At 38.3% G+C, this 21,103-nt stretch overlaps 2 protein-coding genes across 2 annotated transcripts; one reads left to right on the top strand and one right to left on the bottom strand.

The window, feature by feature from the left end:
- Positions 1-1,873: 1,873 nt before the first annotated feature.
- Positions 1,874-12,545, bottom strand: LOC124263811 (UPF0728 protein-like). The gene is made up of 4 exons (XM_046698542.1): positions 12,446-12,545; positions 9,545-9,641; positions 4,003-4,122; positions 1,874-2,842 (listed from the first exon to the last, which is right to left on the bottom strand). The coding sequence occupies exons 2-4, from the start codon at positions 9,636-9,638 to the stop codon at positions 2,778-2,780; spliced, it is 279 nt and encodes a 92-aa protein (XP_046554498.1). The 5' UTR covers positions 9,639-9,641; positions 12,446-12,545; the 3' UTR covers positions 1,874-2,777.
- A 74-nt stretch (positions 12,546-12,619) lies between these two features.
- Positions 12,620-21,008, top strand: LOC124263809 (NFU1 iron-sulfur cluster scaffold homolog, mitochondrial-like). Its single transcript, XM_046698539.1, has 8 exons — positions 12,620-12,777; positions 13,986-14,101; positions 14,661-14,796; positions 15,285-15,351; positions 15,879-15,993; positions 17,176-17,279; positions 18,681-18,815; positions 19,605-21,008. Exons 1-8 carry the CDS (start codon positions 12,722-12,724, stop codon positions 19,677-19,679), a joined length of 804 nt encoding a protein of 267 aa, XP_046554495.1. The 5' UTR covers positions 12,620-12,721; the 3' UTR covers positions 19,680-21,008.
- Positions 21,009-21,103: the final 95 nt, after the last annotated feature.

Below are 21,103 nucleotides of genomic sequence, written 5' to 3'. Positions count from 1 at the left end.
GCCTGACCAGCATCATGGAATGGTGATGACGTCCTCCCTGTTGCTGTAGGCTACTTCTAACACCACCAGTAAGAAGCTTTCCTCATCGTCGGGATGGAGGTTCATTGGCATCGGTCGTTGGCAGAAGTGTTTGAAACTCTCAGGAGAACACGTTGATAATCATTTCGGATACGTTCAGGCCTCTCAGCCACCGATCGTATGTCTGTGCCCACAGAAACCCATATATTTCATACATATGAGTAATATTTAGAATACGTTTCGAGTATTTCTGAGAAATCATGGAGTACGTACCTGTCCTTGTGGTTTAACGAAGGCCATGAGACGTACTGATTCCTTGTAGGTCGTAGAGTATTCTATAAATCTGTGATAGTACGTACGATAATTAATTGAAATATGTATACTACACTCACAACTATTTACAAGTTTTAAAATTAAATATTTGCATAACGATGTTTCTATAATAATAATATTCACAAAATCCATTGAAGACAAACATCGTTCACCAAAGAAGCTGTATTGTTAGGGAAATACTGCTTTGACTAAACACATATTGTTTGCCCCACCCTTCCTGATAAACCATATTTTTCAACTACAGATGATTGTTACATCTGTTCAAGGCATTGACCCCGATCGTTCTATGTGTTCCAAATCTTACATAAATGTATCCATTTACATATTCTTGCCCATGCAAAATTCAGTTCCTATCCCAGAAATCGACCTTTTATATAACAAACATTGAAACGCGACACCTTAAATGTATTCCACTGCGTTTGTCGCCAATAGTACTCACTGTGGAAAGTACATGCCCTTGAACTCGACTAAATGAATCACTCTTTGGGCCAACTTTATGTAAGGTGGTGACAATACCATGCCCACAGCTTATATAACATGCATACTGAAACGATAATGGATTGAATAAGGGAAGATATTGTCATGCACTGAAAGAGCATGTGAGGCAGGTTCGATCTTGAAACGTATCCGGGTGTAATACTCGTAGGTTAGAGTACGTGTCATTCGCTTTGGCGTTGTTCGTTCATGTAAATGTTATCAATAATGAACGATGAATGCTCTTTTCTTGCTAAAAGGTACGTGTCCTGTTATTCTGCAGCAAAAAAAAAGCAAAGTAAAAATCACGAAAACATGAGTTAGTTACCGGAGATTTTAAAAAATGTTTCTGTCAAAGAAGCTGGATATTTGTACATAAAATGACATATAGATTTTGATAGGGTAACTGAAATCTAAATGTCCTATAATCACACGTTTTGTAAATGTTCAAGGGAAATTATTAGTAATATGTAATTTCAGTTTTTGTTTCTACTTTGCATCACATGACGCCACCATCTGGAACATCTACAGCAACATCCATTGTTCTTGTATCCATGGTGACGAAGACAAACGTCATGTCTGGGGCACATAAAGACATTCACAAAATGATGACACCACACAAATTGTTCTACATGTTTCATATTTTTCTTCTGGAAAAAGTGATTACCGACCATCCTGAAATTATACAAACACTTCGGCTATAACCCACTAAAAATGACCACTAATTTAAAGCAGTTCGTTATAAAAGTACTTATCTGTATACTACTAGTAACTGTATGGGGCACTACAAAAGATGGTTTTGCTATTCAAGAGAGGTGTAAACCCTCTGGATGTTGTGGTGTTGCAGCTAACAAGTCAGTGAAAACCCAGTATATGGTGGGACTAATTTGAGAACAGAATCATCACCTGCTATCATACCCCAAAACGTGAATCCTTGTTTGTACCACTAACAACTGGTGCCAGATATCTCAAATATTGGTGACGCGGCACAAAACGACATACACTCACTCACACATACTGTTTAAAACACGTCCACGAAGCTCCCGTAAAATGTTACAATATTTTATTGCTGTTCAATGTACAGTACTGATATGATATTTTTACAAAAGAGTCAATAGCAATGATGTTTTTATTCATACAACATTGACAAGACAAAAATGGTAACCACAGTCATATTTTTGTTTTATCATGAAACTATCCAATTGTTTGTCTTTTATCAGCTTAGTGTGGCAAAGTATTGGCATAAAGGAAGAAGTTATAAACGACAGAAAATTACGCTGAACAATGTGCTAAAATAATCCTACTATAGAACAGAAAAACGTTGTTAAATGTTTCTAAACAATTATAAGTAAACAAAGGAAATAAACAAAAAAAACGCCCAAACTAGAGAATAATCAAACTCGATTATCTACTGAAACAAAACTGTAGCTGAACATTCAAACACTTCAGTCTTCATTTATAAGATTTTCACCACAAATATATTTCAAGTGTCTGAATTTGACATGGTTTATCAAAGTACTAATTGTCTAATTCATCAAAGTGAATTTACTAATTTCTTCTATAAAAACTAATCTCCATGCAGTTGAGTCGTATTGCACAAATGTGGAAGGTAAATGGAAACACATACTTATCTCATTACAAAAAAATAGAGACAAAACTTAAGAAGTGATTCCTGATATTGGTAAAAGTACAGTTCACCATAATTTTATATTAACAAACAAAAAATATTAATTATGTTTTCAAGTGATCTCACTTTTCTGGGCAATTGCAGTATCCTTATAAGTATTGACAGGCCACCATTATATAGGACAAGGAACAATACACTGATACTGATTGAGCAAGAATGAAAGTTAGCTACAGTAACAGTTGTACAATACACCCCTGACCCCCAACCCCTGACACCTTTGTTCAGGCTGTTCACCTCCCAGCCTCCAACCTATGCTGCATAGGGCTTAGAAAGCCTTTCTGACAGCTGTTAGGGCCTCCTTACAGAGGTCATCCAGTCCACCATCTCCACCTGGACAAAACAGAGAGGAGGTATAATTACATGGAACATGAGTGAGGGACATTAAAATAATAATGCTATGAATATTTTCAGTCCTGTCGTAGTCTGACAGTAACGTGAGGAACCTGGAAAGGATGGAAATTTCGATGATAACCAGTTTGTCAAAAGCCACTGACAAGGAATGTGTAACTACATCAACCATCACAAATGGGGAATAATCAGGACCACTGTATCCTGAATACCCATGGCGTTTGGGATAAATGAAGATACAAAGTAACCCAAAGTGCTTAGCAATGCTTATTATTATGTTAAATATGTTCGTAGAAAACATGCATTATACTTATACGATAGCAATATATAAGATCTCTGTTAGAATAACTGTTTGACATATAAATTATTCTGATAATGGAACAGAAATTCTTGGATGTTATATTTTCGGATCGTTTTTAACTGAATCACCAGTACATTGGACCAAAACAATGATGTGTGCCCAGCTGATTGCTATTTCCGGCTTAGATGAATAACAGGTAGCATGACAGGAACAACAATTGAATTATCATGTCTTGTGATCTTTGATTGCAAGTTTCAAGTACATACATCTATTTTTGATTTACAAAGTTTTGTTTTTTTTCACCTCCAACAATACGATATAGTTTTGACTGGGCACAATACATGAAATAGCAGTTTTGTTATGTTTTTACTTGGCCTTTGTTCCGCGTTATGTAATCGTTACTATAACGCGGGTGTCTAATAACGCGAGAGGTCATCCATGGACCCCAAGACCCGCGTTATGGCGAGGGATGCCGGTATAACATTGTTTATTAATTAAAGTTTTATTAATTTTCATAATAAATATAGTTTCATAATAAGTATAGATTGTATGTCAACATTGTGTTTGGAGGTAGCATTGTACATTGTGCAACAGTGTTTCTGACTGACTGTGGAGTTAGTGAGGGGCTGGTTCTGTGCTATATTTAGACTTATGCTATCGTAGGAGGTGACTAACGGGATCAGGTGGTCAGGCTTGTCGACTTGGATGACAAATGTCATCGTGTCCCAGTTTTGTAGATTGATGCTCATACTGTTGATCATGGTAGCACTTTGTCAAATGTGTTATGAATATGAAAAATGAATGCCGTAGCCTCCATCAGATACTTGAAGAGCAGACTTACCATGGTCCAAATCTCGGATGTCACATTTGTAAATTAGTTCTCCATTAACGTAAACTTCCACAGTGTTGCGGTCATCTATCTTTACCAGTTGACTGCTGTGTCCATCATTTCTCAATACAGCTGAAACATGAAGTAAACATAATGGCTAGTTGATGGCAGAAACTGACCCAGTAAACATAATGGCTAGTTGATGGCAGAAACTGACCCAGTAAACATAATGGCTAACTTCTTTGAGTGGCATTTTAGAAGTTGGGAAGTACAATATGGAACAAACTTTATGGATAACAACTTCTTTTGATTCGTGAGTGCGACGTTTCGATACAGATTCTTGTACCGTTGTCAAGCATAATGGGACATGAAGAGGGGGGAAGTGTATATATACTGGATGTGACAATATGACAAAGAAAACAACATAATTAACATAATTGGCTAGGCAGAAGGCTGATGAAGCCAGAGAGTAGACAAAGGACAGGCGTAGAAGCCAATGATGTACAAATGATAATGACATGTTTATACAGCAGTGAGTTTATACAGTGGATTGGGCTTGGTGGATGAGTGCATCATAAGCGGATGGAATGAAGTATCCTTGGTCTCGGTTGATGGTGGGCTTTTGGCGTTTGATGTGGATGGCTTGGTGAGCTTGCGTTTAGTGAAGTCTGTTTGTTTGTTAGAGAGAATGGTGATGTCAGACCACTCTATTTGATGATTGGGGCTTGCTTTGATGTGGTCGGAAATGGCTGATTTGCTGTCGGAATTGGTAACAGAGGTCTGATGTTCTTTCACTCGGGTGTTGATGGGTCGGGAAGTTTCGCCTATGTAGCTCTGCCCACAATCACAGTTTATTTTGTAGATGACACATTTTGGGTTGTTGTTCTTTACGGTGGCGGGTTTTCTTCCATTGGCATGGAGAACGTTGTTAAGGTTGGAGGACGCGGAGAAGGTGGTATCTATGCCAGCTTGATCTTTCAGGAGGCGGCTGATTTGATGTGACGGTTTGCCAATGTAGGGGATGGATATCTTGATGGGGGCTAAATCTTGTCTCTCTAACAAACAAACAGACTTCACTAAACGCAAGCTCACCGAAGCCATCCACATCAAACGCCAAAAGCCCACCATCAACCGAGACCAAGGATACTTCATTCCATCCGCTTATGATGCACTCATCCACCAAGCCCAATCCACTGTATAAACTCACTGCTGTATAAACATGTCATTATCATTTGTACATCATTGGCTTCTACGCCTGTCTACTCTCTGGCTTCATCAGCCTTCTGCCTAGCCAATTATGTTAATTATGTTGTTTTCTTTGTCACATTGTCACATCCCAGTATATATACACTTCCCCCCTCTTCATGTCCCATTATGCTTGACAACGGTACAAGAATCTGTATCGAAACGTCGCACTCACGAATCAAAAGAAGTTGTTATCCATAAAGTTTGTTCCATAACATAATGGCTAGTTGATGGCAGAAACTGATCCAGTAACTTTAGCCTGGGTTTTACCTTGACCTCCAAAAGTGGGGTCCAGTGGATCCTATAGAATCAATTTTAAGGGTCCTTGGATGTAATATATATAAAGGTCATGTAATACTAGTATACTATATTAATATGTACTATATGTTTAGTGAACTACCTCAGCCTGGCATGAATCATGATCGTGTGGACAGTGGTCATGATTGATGGGTGAAATGACAGACACCCGTAACCATTCTGGTGATCACCATAACTACTCTTGGTGCGATATAGGGAAAACTGACAGTATTTTTGTCTCAGAATGCAGTGTTTTTGTTTTTCTGCATCAATTCTCTACCTTTGTGGATACTGGACAACACATATGCGCATCCTTGAAGCCCTGCTAAGCCTTCACGTGCCACAAATCAAGATGTAGACTGATACCCAGTCTATATAGTTTGATAGAAAAAGGCTTTTGCAGCACAGACCCTCGTGTCTTTGCAAGGATTAGAGATTTTTAAAAAATATTAAAAAATGGGGATGACCCCCAACTTGAAATGCTTCCCAGTACAATAAATCATGATGTATTGTACTTTGAAGCATTTTGATTCTGGGATTATCTCATAAATTAATTTTTTTCCAATGTGATCCTCACAAAGACATGAGGGCCTGCGTTTTGCAGTACAGAAAGAGCTAAGCAGAAGGGAAACTGATCTAGTGCTGGGCCCGTTTCACAAAGCGATTGTAGGGCTAAGGTGATCGTAACTCCCATACTTTAACATTATCATAAGACTTACGACAGTTGTAGGGCAACGATTGCTTTGTGAAACGGGCCCCTGGTTCCCTGAGACAATCTAATCCTGATGCTTAAAGGTCACATGCAACGTAAAACACAACTTTGCAGATTCTGATACCTTTCGGTATGGACATACCGAAACAAATCGTCAAAAATGCAAATTCAACTTAGAAAGTTGAAAAATAACGCGATGAAAAAAAACGCGCGAAATCGGAGTTCAAACGTTTCACTAATTTTCCCCAGACTTTTCTGGGGAAAACGGGTTTCAACAGCTGGGCTGCGCTCATAGCACGTGCGCAAGTAAATAGGTTGGCGCAACTTGGAAGCGGGTTGTCGGGTGAATATTTTTCTAATGTTTTGTTGATATCTCACAGGCGCGAGCTTTTTATATGTTATGACAGTAAATTAACTGTTTATATAATTTCATTTGTCTATTTCACCACACGTTCTTCTCACCGAGTCACTTTCTCAGTTCGATACTTAAAAGCAATGTCATTATTTAGCGTTGACAGAATTTCTAACTGTGATATAGATATGTCGTTGTCACAGACAAAACTTAATGTCTTGTTTTATTGACACCTGTGTGTCTGCCTGCCTGTCTGCTAATGACAATATTCAATACACAGCTGCTATCACTGACCACATGCAATTTGAACTTAACACCAATCAGGCTATACACCATAAACAAAATGCATTGATTTATGGCCCGAGTTCGGTCTCTGTCACATTATGTAATTACACAGACAGGCAGGTGTGATACTTGAACACATGACATGTTATGATGTCTGTTGATTGCAAAATGTTATACACAAAAAATGAGCATGTATTTACAAAACGCAACATCTCTCTATATATATACACACAATTAGCCGTGAAGGCATCTACAACCTGCATCTGCAACCAGCCGTTACACTTGAGTGCACACCCACCCGCTCTGACTGGGTTCGGTATCCCGGCTGCTTCGTTTCTTGGGAAGTAAACCGAAGTACACAATTTTGCACTTTCGATTTGCGATTGTACGCTTATAATTTTGTTTATATATTTTTTCGTAACCAGCAATGTATAATATATGTCATGAATAAGTGATAATTGTGTTTTAATTATATTTGATTTTTTGGTTGCATGTGACCTGTAAGTATACAGCTTGTATACAACACTAGGCCAAAAAAAATAAATGTTGTGGTTCCTATTTCCTACATTTCAGAACTAGGGTAGGTAGGTAGGGGTTGTTGGTTTTTTTGCAAAATATTTTTACATTACTCAGATTACTCATGTGTCAGAAAATAAATTTAATTTATTATGAGGTGAGTAAAATTGTTAGGCTCGGCGGGAATATTTAGGGTCGGTCGGGAAATCGGAACCACAACCTATTTTTTTTAGGCCCTATGGGTAAAGTAGACCCCAGTACCCCATGCTGGGGTGGTGTTGACTATAAGGGGGTCTGGGGTCACAATAGGACTTATTGTTTTAGTTAAACTTTCAAACATCTTGAAGGAAATAATTTAATAAATTTAATTCTAGTTTTACCTTAATGAATCATGAAATAATTGTGTTCCTAGTATAAATTTTTAAATTTGTTATCATCCTGAACATTAAATGATTAAATGAACCAATATGAGTTACAGCTGTGGAGCAGGCTATCTGTTATTGTATACCAGATTGTGTGAACAGAGCAAAGACAGCTATTATGATTTGGTTGTTGTTTCATGCTGCACTCAACAACATTCCAGCTACTTGACAACGGTCTGTAAATACTCCAGACAATCAGGCGGTTGACATGATGAGCATCAATCTAGGCATATGATGACATACATCAACTCAGTCTTGTTAGTCAGCTCTTATGACAAGCTTGGATTGTTGAAGATCAGTTCTAACTAGGGTCTTCACGGGTTCAGCTGTTGTGATGCGGGAAATAGTTCTGATATCGTAAAACAACTTTCACTCATTCATCTAAATCAATTCAGAAACTTCAAAGCATTCAGAATTCAGCGGCCGGATGTATCTCCCGTTCTTCCCGCTATGACCATATCTCTTCAGTCACTTCACTGGTTTCCCATCTCTGCAAGAATCACCTTCAAACTCCTCGCCCTCACTCACGACTGTCTCTACAATAAAAACTTTCCATCCTATCTCAAAGAACTTATCCTCCAGTGACTCTCTCTTGACTCAACCAAAATCACTAAAAGGACTTTTTGAACGCGCTTTCTCTTTCGTCAGCCCACAACTCTGGAATTCGTTCCCCAAAACCTCAGAAATACAACCACTAAAGACACCTTTAAATCACAGCTTAAGACTCACCTATTTCTATCCGTGTACCAGTAGATAATCATTCTCTGTTTTATGTATACAGTGGACTCTGTCAATACCGGCCTCTCTTAACACCGGCACTCTGTCTACATCGGCACAAAGTTTCAGTCCCGGCAGAAATGCACGTTATCATCATTTAGAAACTTCTGTAAACATCGGCATCTGTCTATTCGGGATATCGGCATTGTTTTTCAGTCCCAACGAACAAGTTGTTATGGAAACGAATCTGTAAAAACCGGCACATGAAAGACGGCGTAACCCTTTGATGCAATTAGGTCCAAATGATGTAACAACACAATTCGCTGTGACTCCCGAGATTATTCAGAAACGGGAAGTGTTAATCAGTATCTTGTTAATCAGTGGGTAGTACGTAACACTTACCCAGAGTAATTAATACATGTAGTGGGCAGTTTGACTGTATAAACAAGCAAGTGTTTACATTTTGTTGATTCGCGGGTATTGACTCCCGAGATTATTCAGAAACGGGAAGTGTCAATCAGTTTCTTGTTAATTAGTGAGTGGCACGTGTCACTTACATAGAGGCGAATCGTGATGGCGGGTATCGTTCGAGATAGTTTATAATTTTAATTCTGCCGATAATATATGATCAGTTGAAATTTAATAAGAGATTTCAGACATTTTTATTTGATTTAAACAACATGAATGTGCATTCAGACACTGCCTTGTTTCTTATTCAAACATCTTGTTAATGCTAAAGTGACAGTACGACAGCGAACTTCCGTGTGCGCAGGCGTCATAAGCAAACCTAGCTAAACCGGCACTCTGTCAAAACCGGCATTTTAATTTGGTCCCGACTGATGCCGGTATTGACAGAGTACACTGTACATGTTCAGTTTTATCACTGTATTAGCCCCTCTGAGCATCTGTAAGGTGGGTATTACAAATGTATTATTATTATTATTGAATGAAAATGACACAATTTATGACAAAATGAAATGCTGGTGAATCAATTTAAGGAGTACTCACTTCGTAGACCTTCTAGTCTAGTCTCTCTGTGTTCCACGATCCCATTAGCCTCGTAAGGGCCATAATTAATGAATACTTTGGCATGGGCTGGCATTTCCTGAAAAAATAAAAATAATAGAAACATTTTATTGGAATATTATTAATGAAGAAGAAAAAGAATAATAACAGTGTGAGAATCAAAGTTGAAGATAGTTTTAGTTGAAGACTCAAACAGATGGAAATTCATGAGTGTTTCCCTGCTGTAGATGATGTCTCCAAATCAAAGAGATCATATGGTGTTCTGATAAATATTGAAATGTCTGGCAACTTTTGTGTTTTGCAGCACACCCATAGCACCTATATGTTGATCTTCAGAACACTGTGTCATTGTGTAAGCATAAAGAGGACTTTACAGACATGAAATCAGTGTGTTTTGTTCACATTCAAACACCATGTCAGTATGATGTTCCGAACAAGCTAACAAAATCCAACTTTGAATCATATCCTTAAAGCATGTCTGTAAAGTCAAGGAGATGTCTCCATCAGTATGTTTTTTTGCAGCAATGTTGATACATTGAGACATATGGGCGTATATTTCATGAAATTATTTTTTTGATTTGGAGGGTAGTTACAACTACCCAGTATGCTAAAATGAAGTTATCTGATGCTATTCATTATTTTCTTACCCTTTGTGCATTCACAGAATTCCCAAGCTTTAAATTTGATTTTAATTTTTCATGGGCATATATTTCATGAAATTATTTTGTGGATTTGGTGGGTAGTAACAGCTATGATAAAAGGAAGTTATCTGATGCTATTCATTATTTTCTTACATCTACCCTTTGTGCATTCACGGAATTCCCAAGCTTTAATTTTGATTTTAACTTTCATATGAAAACTTTTGATCTTTTCCTTTTGACTTGATAAATGTGAGAAACATTGCTTCAGCAATTTTTCCTGATACCACAGTAGTAGACATGCAACAGAGGGTGCATTTAGCAAGAATAAACATTGCTCTTGACATACTGCACAATACAAGAATAAAGCATACGGGTTCATGGATAACAACTTCTTGTTTATTGCACAGAGTGACGTTTTGAGCTCATTGGCTTCATGGTTTATTACTGACTCACCAACTTCTAGAATGACGATCAAACAATTATCGCAGTAAGAATACAAGAAACAAATGTACTCAATATCAGCACATTGAAAAATCTACAGGTCCTTTTGGATCTCTACAAGTATAATCATCCTTAGTAATTTATCATGTGTCATTAATTAATTGTGGTTTAGTTGTATTGTTACAGTAGACTGTAAGAGATTTTATGTAAAGTAACAAGCATTAGAGAACACCTACAAGTCCCATTTTAGCATTGTTGAAAACGCACAACAGAAACCCATAGACCCTAAGTAGCCTGGTGGATGACAAAACTCAGACCTGTGAAGATCCGGGTTGGAATTAGTCTGCAGAAACCCATGCTTGTCGTAAGAGGTGACTAATGGGATCGATTGGTCAGACTCGCTGACTTGGTTGACACATGTCATCGTATCCCAATTGTGTAGATTGATGCGCATGCTGTTCATCACTAGATTGTCTGGTCCAGACTTGATTATTTACACACTGCTGCCATATAGCTGGAATATTGCTGAGGGCGGCGTTACACACCAAACCAACCAAACAAAACTCAATTGACCACTTGTGTGAAATGCCGTTGAAGAAATGTGACATTGTGCTGTGACAATGAGAGATCGGAATACTATAAGTGATGTGCTAAAATATAGTTGAAAGATGGTAATAAAAATCAGTGTTACCAATACATAATGCATAAATACTAGTGTTGGGAATTGTTTAAAATCCCAGAATTGATGATTGGTACATTACAACCGATCAATCATCGAAATAATTGGTTAGCGTCATTTATTAAATTCTCCTGGTTATGTTTGTTAATACACAAAAATATATTAAAAAACATGTAGTTCTTTCAGTTTCTATTTTTTTTTATTTTTGCAAATTGCACAAAATGCATTTACAAATTTCACAGCTTTAAAGGAACATACATTTCCTCTTTAAGATAAATTCAGTCAACAAGCTTGTAGTGCTTATGAAATGTAACAGACAAAACCAACCTTGTGAAATATATTGTTATTGCAAACAAGTGTTCCAAAATTGTTTGTTTTCGATTATTATCGGACCACCACTAATAAATACTACAGTAGAAATTGTTTTTATCAATATCATAATTATGAGGTGACATTTTTGCTTGACATTAATGATTAAGCTGCTGTTTCCCCACATGCTTTACGCCTGTACAGTCTTGTGTGGCCTATCCACCCTCCTTGTGTTTTCTCGTCTGCTTAAAACTGATTTGAACAATATTAGATCCATGTGTGAAAATATCAATAAATAGGGTAAAAGCAAAATAAAGAAAGTGGATGCTAATAAAGCACGGTGTAGAGAATGATTTGACTTGGAAATTGTATGAATGTAACATTTCCCCCAAATCTATAGTTCATATTAGATTTGTGCTGAGTAAGTCTCAGTCCCCAACTATTTCCCCTGGGACATGTGTACTCATGACAGGTGAGTAAACAGTGTGTGCAACCTTTAACTAAGCAATAAGTAGTTAGCTAGTTCATTGTTCACTTCTTTGGGCGTGTCGACAGTTGGCCCTTCTTCGGCTCAGAAAGCGTGTGCTTCGAATCCCATCATGAGACTAGGAATTGTAAAAACCACTGCACTGCCATCATTGTACCTAGATACATTACATTGGGATATATTAGATAATTTGCACTTAAAAACACTGGCATTATTAATTCGATAGATAGTAACCGGCGGCGAGAAGTTTACTGACTACAATCCATGTTGCCTCCCTTTCAACAAACACCCAAAACCTTCAAACAAGCATCTTATACAATACTCACAAACGTTTTCTAGCCTAAAACAGACACCTTTCAAAACCCGAACTGCAGGGAGCTCTAGTTTCTAGGGAAGCTGGACTGACTCGCACTAAATTAATTGACAACTTCCGGTTAGTTGTCGTCCATTTCTGTCGTTATAATAAAATATCCTCTTCACATATTACTGAGTTATTGTATTCAGCGGCTTCGAATTTCATCTGTTATGATCTGATATATCATAAGAATTGTTGATATAATAGATCTATTACCTAACATTTTCCGTTAACGCGGTCCTTCAAAATGGCGTCGAGGGGGATTTTTCGTCAGCTTCAGAAAGCGCAGAAGTCAATTGTGAGGTAATTAGTTAAAGAAAATAAGCCTGTTTGCATGATACTATTAACATGTAGAATATCATGAATATGTCCTGTTTTCTTACGTTACAGGACTAAGACCAAAATATCAATAGTCGGCGTTCTAGTTCATTAGATTCCACTGTCGGTCATGCTGTCCTACACCATCGCGACTCTCGGCTTCCAAAACACGGTCTACACTCTAACATGTGTCTCTCAAATAACACGTGTCTAACATTTACAATGCGGCGAGACTGTGGGTCGTAATGGCAATGTATGCCCGTATCTGCATGCTCTGGAAAATACTGTCAACTGACTTTCATGGAATATTAATTTAATACTTATGTTATAGCTCACACACACACACACACACACAGAGAGAGAGAGAGAGAGAGAGAGAGAGAGAGAGAGAGAGAGAGAGAGAGAGAGAGAGACACAGAGAGAGAGAGAGACGAACACACACACGAACATATACATGAACATATAATGTATAACCTTAAGTAGGTTCGTTTTTGATTGGCTGTTACTAAAACATTAGGGAGTACTGCACTTTACCGGGCGCACTGTTTCAGATTAATGGGGTTCCCTAACCCCTAACCCTAAGGATCGTAAAGGGTGCCTAACCCTAAACCCTAACCCTAAGGATCGTAAAGGGTGGCATACCCTAACCCTAAACCTAAGGATCGTAAAGGGAGCAGCGAGGGCTGCGCCTGGTAAAGTGCATTCTAGCCAAATATTAGTAGTGAAAAAATGCTATTTAGCAGCGTTCAACCAACTATAATCACTTCCAAAGTAAACACTATAGGATTATCTTCTAATTGACTCTGTCATGCTTATCACCATGTTAAAAAGAGTGTTTTTCATTTGTTAACTGACATTCAAACCACGTTGATGGTTTGGTTTGTTATCAAACATTCACATTCTCCAAGACTTTTAGACTCAACTGGTATAGCAGTTATTAGCATCACTTTTCATGCTTATCATCCAGGAGGTTGCATTGATTTATCAGTGAATGTTCAGTTATGTGTTTCAAAGCATTAAATTATACACTCAGTAGATTTATCTTCCATCTCATGTGATAAGAGTGAACGATACCATTGTCATTTTTGGGAATGGATAATATGGTGGTATCTTGATTTTGTTCCATTTAAGGTTCTCTGTTACTTGATTTGATTTTGTTTCTTGCTGTGTGTAGTTGGTGCTGTGTATTTTAGCTCTGCACGAGTGTCTGTGAGCCTTGTGAAAGCAAGATGTCTTTGTCAACACATCCAGCGCAACACAAGTCCAAATCTCTTTGGGAGACACAGGCTTGTTTGGGGCACACAGCAAGGTAAGGAATATTCGGAGGCAATGCATGCCAGAAATATGAAGATGTATTTACGGTGGTCCTTTTCAAATACTCACCAGTGACAAGATATTTATCATTGCAACACCTATACACATATCAATGTTAAACATTAAGCATGAAAGTCAAGGGTCCATTCCCCTAGAGTTAAAAGTCAAACATTTAGATTGTCCCCAGATTCAGACAACACAGAAGTGAACCCAAAGTACCTCTGGTCTCCCATTAGTTTCAAACACAGAACAGTTTCTGCTTTAACTCACAGATGTATGAATAATGGCATTTTCACTACAATTTCCGTGTGACTGCCACTGGTGTTTATCAGAAGAACAACACAACTCACCATGTAAACATTGTCTCCCCCATAATCATGATAATAAGTAGGTACTGGTATAATGTCCCCACTTTCACCACAATTGTGATTTTAGCATGATTAGGCATGTAGTTTTAGAAAAATCATTATGATCACATATATGAAAGGAAGCTTATGCTATCATTTCAGTGATTGGTTTCTATGAATGCTAATAATAAATTTGACATTTTGCAGCTCGGACAATGTTCATCCAGACTCAAGAGACACCTAATCCTAACAGCCTCAAGTTTATTCCTGGTGTGACAGTGCTAGAGTCTGGAACTTTTGACTTTCCTAATCCCCAGTCAGCCTACTGCTCACCGCTAGCAAAGTGAGTTGAGTCTCCAGTACCTCATGTGTAATAATGAGATGTTTTGTAATACCACCACCGCAGTTGGTTGGTGGTTCAATACCCAGCCATGTCATACCACAAGATGTTAGAAACATTGTATTTGTTGTTGCCTGTGGAGCAGTCAGCATAGAACAAGGACTGGTTGGTTCAGATTCTGAAGGGGGATGTACATGCTAAAGTGCAGCATGGTATCGCAGGGGGCTAATACTGTAAACCCTGTGTAAGTAGAGACTAGTGCAAGTAGCCACACACATGCATGCAAGCACAATCCATATTTTCGGTTTGACACTTCACAGATAAAACCAGAAATACATGTATGTCCACTGTTGAAATAAAGCCATCATACTCTTCATGAACATTGAGTACGGATTTCATTTGGGGTACAACTGTTTAGCACATGTAGCATTATCTGATGTTTTTTGATGTTTGTAATTTAGGCAATGTGATCATCTTGCTTTTGTTTCCAGGCAACTATTCAAGATTGAGGGCATCAAGGCAGTGTTTTTTGGAACAAATTTCATCACAATAACAAGGGTAAGATACTAAAAATACACAAATGATGAAAGTGAGATTTTTAACATGTGTGTAATGTGTTTCACATGTGTTTATAAACATTCAGCAAATTTAGTATATCTGATGTATGTTTTCTTTGTCTGTTGTGTAAAATATGCCTCATTTTGTCCTTCACCTATAAACTCCTGTCCAACAGGAACATTTGGCTAGGTGTATGGTCTTGTTAATTAACTGTAACATATGTTACTGATTATTACCATATAATAACGATTACACTTTCTCAGTAAAATAGAGATTCCAGTATTGTTTGGGGTGGACCATCCAGGAATTGAACCCATGCTCCCAGAGTTAGGTACCTAATCGTCAGCACAGAAAGTCAGTGATCTAAACCACTGAGCTTCCACTAAGTTTCAGTGTTGATTTACTGTTTTCAAATAGATTATGAATTTTATCAAAATTCCACTGTAAGTGTAATAATCCTCCTTGAGATGTTTTGTCAATGCTGTGTCCCGTTCTTCTCAAGTTCATGAAAGAAACATCTGCTGTAGATTGATGAAGACGTGGAGTGGGGTATTCTGAAGCCAGACATCTTTGCCACAATCATGGACTTCTTTGCTTCCAACCTTCCTGTTCTTACAGATGAACAGCCCTCCTCTGACACAAGTAAGTCCTTGTATATAATGCCCTGTAGCAAGACAGTTGTAAATCAGTACACATAGAAGTAGTAGGCACTGGCAAGCAGTGAGTATAAAAGAAGTAATGCTCTTGTGTTTATATACTTTCCTCACACATCTTGCAATTATTAAAAAGAAAGAAGTACCAAATTTTCTTGTGTGTTCTGCACAGTTTATTTTTCAGTGAAGAGAGCTGTGTAGAGGAGATGCACATTGTATAATGTATTCGCTATAGATTATTTAATTTTTTTTTATCTCAGTTCACATATCAGTACTAAGAGGTTATGTCATTATCAGACTGCGCAAACTTTTCCACTATGGAAAATCCTTACAACTCTCAAATTTACCATAACCTTTTGATGAGTTATAGACTTATGTTTAGTGAACATTTATCGACATTTCAATTTATCCTGTATCTGGCCCCTGACTGTCAGTATTGTAATTCAAAATGGTCAATTCTGATCCCTAAAACAAGAACCATCACTTAGAATGTTTCAGTGATAGTACAGACAAGCCAGCAAACCTCTGGTTTTTACACAATGTTGATTACAGTTAGATCATTTCCTTAGTTGGGAGAAGATTTAGGGAAGCTCTTAGGATATTTCAGTGTCAGATTGCATGTCAGTGTAGTGTGTGTTCCTGTGAGAATATAAGGTTTTGTTTGGTTGTTGTTTTTCGTCGCACTCAGCAATATTCCAGCTATATGGCTGTGGTCTGTAAATAATCGAGTCTGGACCAGACAATCCAGTGATCAACAGCATGAGCATCGATGTACGCAATTGGGATACGATGAGCAGTGTATGAAATAAGCCAAAAACCCAGCCAGACATCGGGGATGGTAACTTCAAAAACTTACCAGCCCAGAAGAGATTTAACCAGTCCTTCTTAAATCCTAAATAGACAGTGCCAGTGGACACGTCATCTGAATATTTTTTTTCACCCGCCCATCGGGCTGGCTAGCTGTAAAATTAGACCGTCCTGCAGAAATCTAGCCTGTCTCGGGCGGTCGGACGGGCCTTATTTCATACACTGCGATGAGTCAACCAAGTCAGCAATCCTGATCCTGTTAGTTGCCTCTAATGATAAGCATGGGTTGCTGAAGATCAAATTTAACTTGAATCTTCACGGGTTGTGTGTTTCCATGTATACAAGGAAATCTCTGTTTTTGTAGCAGCCCATCCTGATGATGATGAGACAGTGTTGATGATCAAGGAGCTGCTGGACACTCGCATCAGGCCAACAGTGCAGGAGGATGGGGGAGACATTGTTTACATGGTAAGTTCTGCTGTGAGTTCTTGTTCTGCTGTTCATCAGCTTCATCTTCAATCTGGAAAACGTTTGATTCCCCACGGGTACAATGTGTGAAGCCCATTTCTGATGTACCCTTCTGTGATATTGCTGGAATATTGCTGAAGGCAAACTCACTCGTCTTGTCTTAGAGGCAGTGGGGAAACCTAGGCTAGTTGATAAAATGTGTGCTTGTCACGTTGAAGACCTGGGTTTGATTCCCCACGGGTACAATGTGTGAAGCCATTTCTGATGTACCCTTCCGTGATATTGCTGGAATATTGCTGAAGGCAAACTCACTCGTCTTGTCTTAGAGGCAGTGGGGAAACTTAGGCTAGTTGATAAAATGTTTGCTTGTCATGCTGAAGACCTGGCTTTGATTCCCCACGGGTACAATGTGTGAAGCCATTTCTGATGTACCCTTCTGTGATAGTGCTGGAATATTGCTGAAAGCAAACTCACTCTTCTTGTCCGGCTCTACTGTTCACCTTTGGCAGTTACACTGAACATACCATTTACACATACATCAGTAGCTTAATCAATATACAGTTTCATGTAAACAAGAAACCTGGGTGCTTGAACTTCACTTCTATATAGTGGTGTGACGATTCATCGATACGCATCGATACATCGATCCATGGGCAGCTGATACAGTGAATTGATACAAAGTTTTACATTGTCGTATATATCCCGATACAATACTTCATATGGGCAACGATACATCGATGTTTAGCTTTGAATATTGCCGAATCGCGATATCTGTCAAGAAAAAAGACTCACTTTTGTTTGATGATTATAATATTTGCTTACTTATTTTCCCTGCATAAGTAAACGTTTTCTCAGCAATTCTTGCATCAAGAACTGTGTCCGTCATAGCGCTCACATGTTATTATCGTTCACAAAGTCCGGGTATAAACTTAATTATCACGTTTCTGAATGAACATTACAAAACAATGGGCCATTTTCTGGAGAGGTGAGGTGAGGTGAAAGTGGGTTTACGTCGTGCTTGAGAATATTTCGCTCATATGACGATGTATGTGTATGTGCGGCTGCTTGTACTAGCCCAGACTGAAGCTGGTTTTATAGTGCTAGCCCACTGAGATACCATGCCGCAGTGAAGCATGAATACCCCACTCAGACACATTATACTGACTCCGAGCAAAACAGTCCTTCTTGTACCAATTAATGCCGAGAGCCAGGCAGGGACCAACAAGTACCATATTTTAATGTCTTTTGGTGTGACGCAGGTCGGGATCAAACCCGCGACCTTCCGCGCTCCGGGCGGACGCTCTAACCACTATACTACAGAGGTGGTTGAATGTGTGAGACTGAATGTACAAGACTGTATGTACAAAAGTGAATGATGTCAGTTTAACTGTTACATTTCAGGGTTTTGATGATGGTGTTGTGAAGCTGAAGATGCAGGGGTCCTGTACCAGTTGTCCCAGTTCGGTCGTCACGTTGAAGAATGGTGTACAGAACATGCTGCAGTTCTATATCCCTGAAGTACAGTCAGTGGAGCAGGTCAGTTGAAGCCTGCCTATATTGGCTGTTAGTGGAAGATGTATAAAGTTTCATGTTCTCTTGAGAACCTGCCTTGATGGCCATTGATGTCTCATCTGAGCACATGGTTTTCGAAGGCCAGCTGTTTCTCTCGTAAATGTCATCACATTTTGGTTGAACTGTTGATGGACAAAGGAGATAGTTGGATCTATAACCACCGCTTCCTTATTACCATGAATGCAGCGTTTCAGCATATTAATTACTAGGGCTGGCCATGAGTATAGATCATAGAGATACAAAAAGATTAAAGAAATTGTATATCCATAGAACTCTCGTCATTGTTCATCATACCAACTTCTAAATGCCACTCAAACAGGTCATAGAGATCACAGATCGTTTACTAACTATTGATTGATTATCGATAAATATCGGAGTTGTAACTTCGAGCAGAAATGCCAAAAATGTCTGAAACAAAGGAATTTGCTTCACATCACTGGTAAGTAGTTACATGCCTTTTCATGGATTACTAACAAAACAGCCCATTAATATAGTCATAACTTTGTGTATTGTGTGAGTAACTTAAATCTTTATTCTATCACAAAACTTTGCACGTACGATATTCTCGATAACACAATTTTCATATCGATAATCATCCCATAATATATGTATTTCAGCAGAAGTTTTAAAATGGTTTTCACCAATGACCCATTGTTGTTGTTTTTTTAAAATTCAGTAAGCCAACTGGTGTGAAAAGATTCTGTAAGGACATCATTGTAGGATACTAATCTGTCACATACTCATGTTTTCCAGATTGAAGACGAAGCTGATGAAATGGCCAATAATGAACTGAGGAAGCTGGAGGAGAAGCTTGGGGATAAAGATTGAGCTTCCCCATGTACACAAGGATAAAGAGAGATCTGTGTGATGAAGGATGAATGATGGGTTGTGTACAAGATGGTTTTCAGAAGCAGTGTTAGTAATATAGGGATACCTTGCTGCTTGCTGCTGTGGTAGTTGAATTCAGGGACCTCTGAATCTATATTCAATATCTTGGTTGGGAATAGAAACCCATGACATGTGTCCTTGATTTTGAAGCCTGAATAGACCTTTATTTCAGGTACATATTTGGAAGATTCATACTTCATTTATACTCCGAGCACTGGATACTGTTTATGTGACATAATTAAGAGTGAAATGTTTGTTTGAGTATGTTTTTATTAACTTTCTTTCTTCACACCTTTTGTAACAGTAAACCCGCTGGGTATAGATTGGTACAGCACTTGACCTGATTGTGTGTAATCTCAACTGTGGGGTATCCCAGCCGTTAAAGCGTTCGCTCGTCACGCCAATGGTCCGGGTTCGATTCCCCACATAGGTACAATGTGTGAAGCCCATTTCTGGTGTTCCCTGCCATCATATTGCTAAAAGCAGTGAAAAAACAAAACTCACTCACTCATGCTATGTGTCTCCACCACTGGTTTGTCCTGTCCTGGTTTAAAGACCAATGTGATATTAGTGTGAGATTACTGACTGTGGTATAAGACACCATTACTCACTCAGTCCTGTTTATTTACGTTGTGAAATCACGTAAAGAATAAGGACTTTATAGGTATTCCTGACAATTGTGCATTTAATTACCTGGAAAATAAACATATTGTTATCAAATTGTAAAGAGATTAGTGTTGTTTTATTACAGAGGAATGTCTTAATGTGTATGAGAGTGTGTAAATATGCCAAATGCATTCACTCTCCCAAGTGAAGTGATTATATACTTCATTCTAAAACATTATGTTTTCTTGTTTCATAGATTTCCATGACCATTTCACCTAAAGTAAAATGCCGAACTTATTGATTTGAAATTTATTGCCTAAAAATTATACTCAGTAAAAGAGTATGCCATATATGTTCTCTTTGACATACATAAAATATATGCTACTTTGTTAGTTTAACATAAACAAGAAAACAAACTGTAGATGTTAATTCGAGAGAAAACAGTCTTGTTGAAGCCCTCTATGTATACTTGTCAAATTGTGTAGTATCTGTGTGACGTGTGGCATTGTGTATGGTTGGTTTTGGTTGCAGTGAATCTCATTGTAATCACTAGGTCATATGAAACCTACAACAATGTTTGTTTTTGTGTTGGTACATGCATTCTTGGTTGTTACTGTGTCTTATATAGGAATTTGTTGACTGAAATAAAATGTCCTCTGTTGAGATAGGGTCTGTGGTGTGGTCATACTGCATATATTGGATATTGTCTGGTCCAGATTCGATTATATACAGACAGCCACCATATAGCTGGAATGTTG

This window comes from Haliotis rubra, unplaced genomic scaffold (genome assembly GCF_003918875.1).
Source record: "Haliotis rubra isolate DU_JTF1 unplaced genomic scaffold, ASM391887v1 Scf9, whole genome shotgun sequence".
NCBI classification, from domain to species: domain Eukaryota; kingdom Metazoa; phylum Mollusca; class Gastropoda; order Lepetellida; family Haliotidae; genus Haliotis; species Haliotis rubra.
Note: the sequence above shows the minus strand (reverse complement) of the source record. Positions and strands in the feature narration are given on the sequence as shown.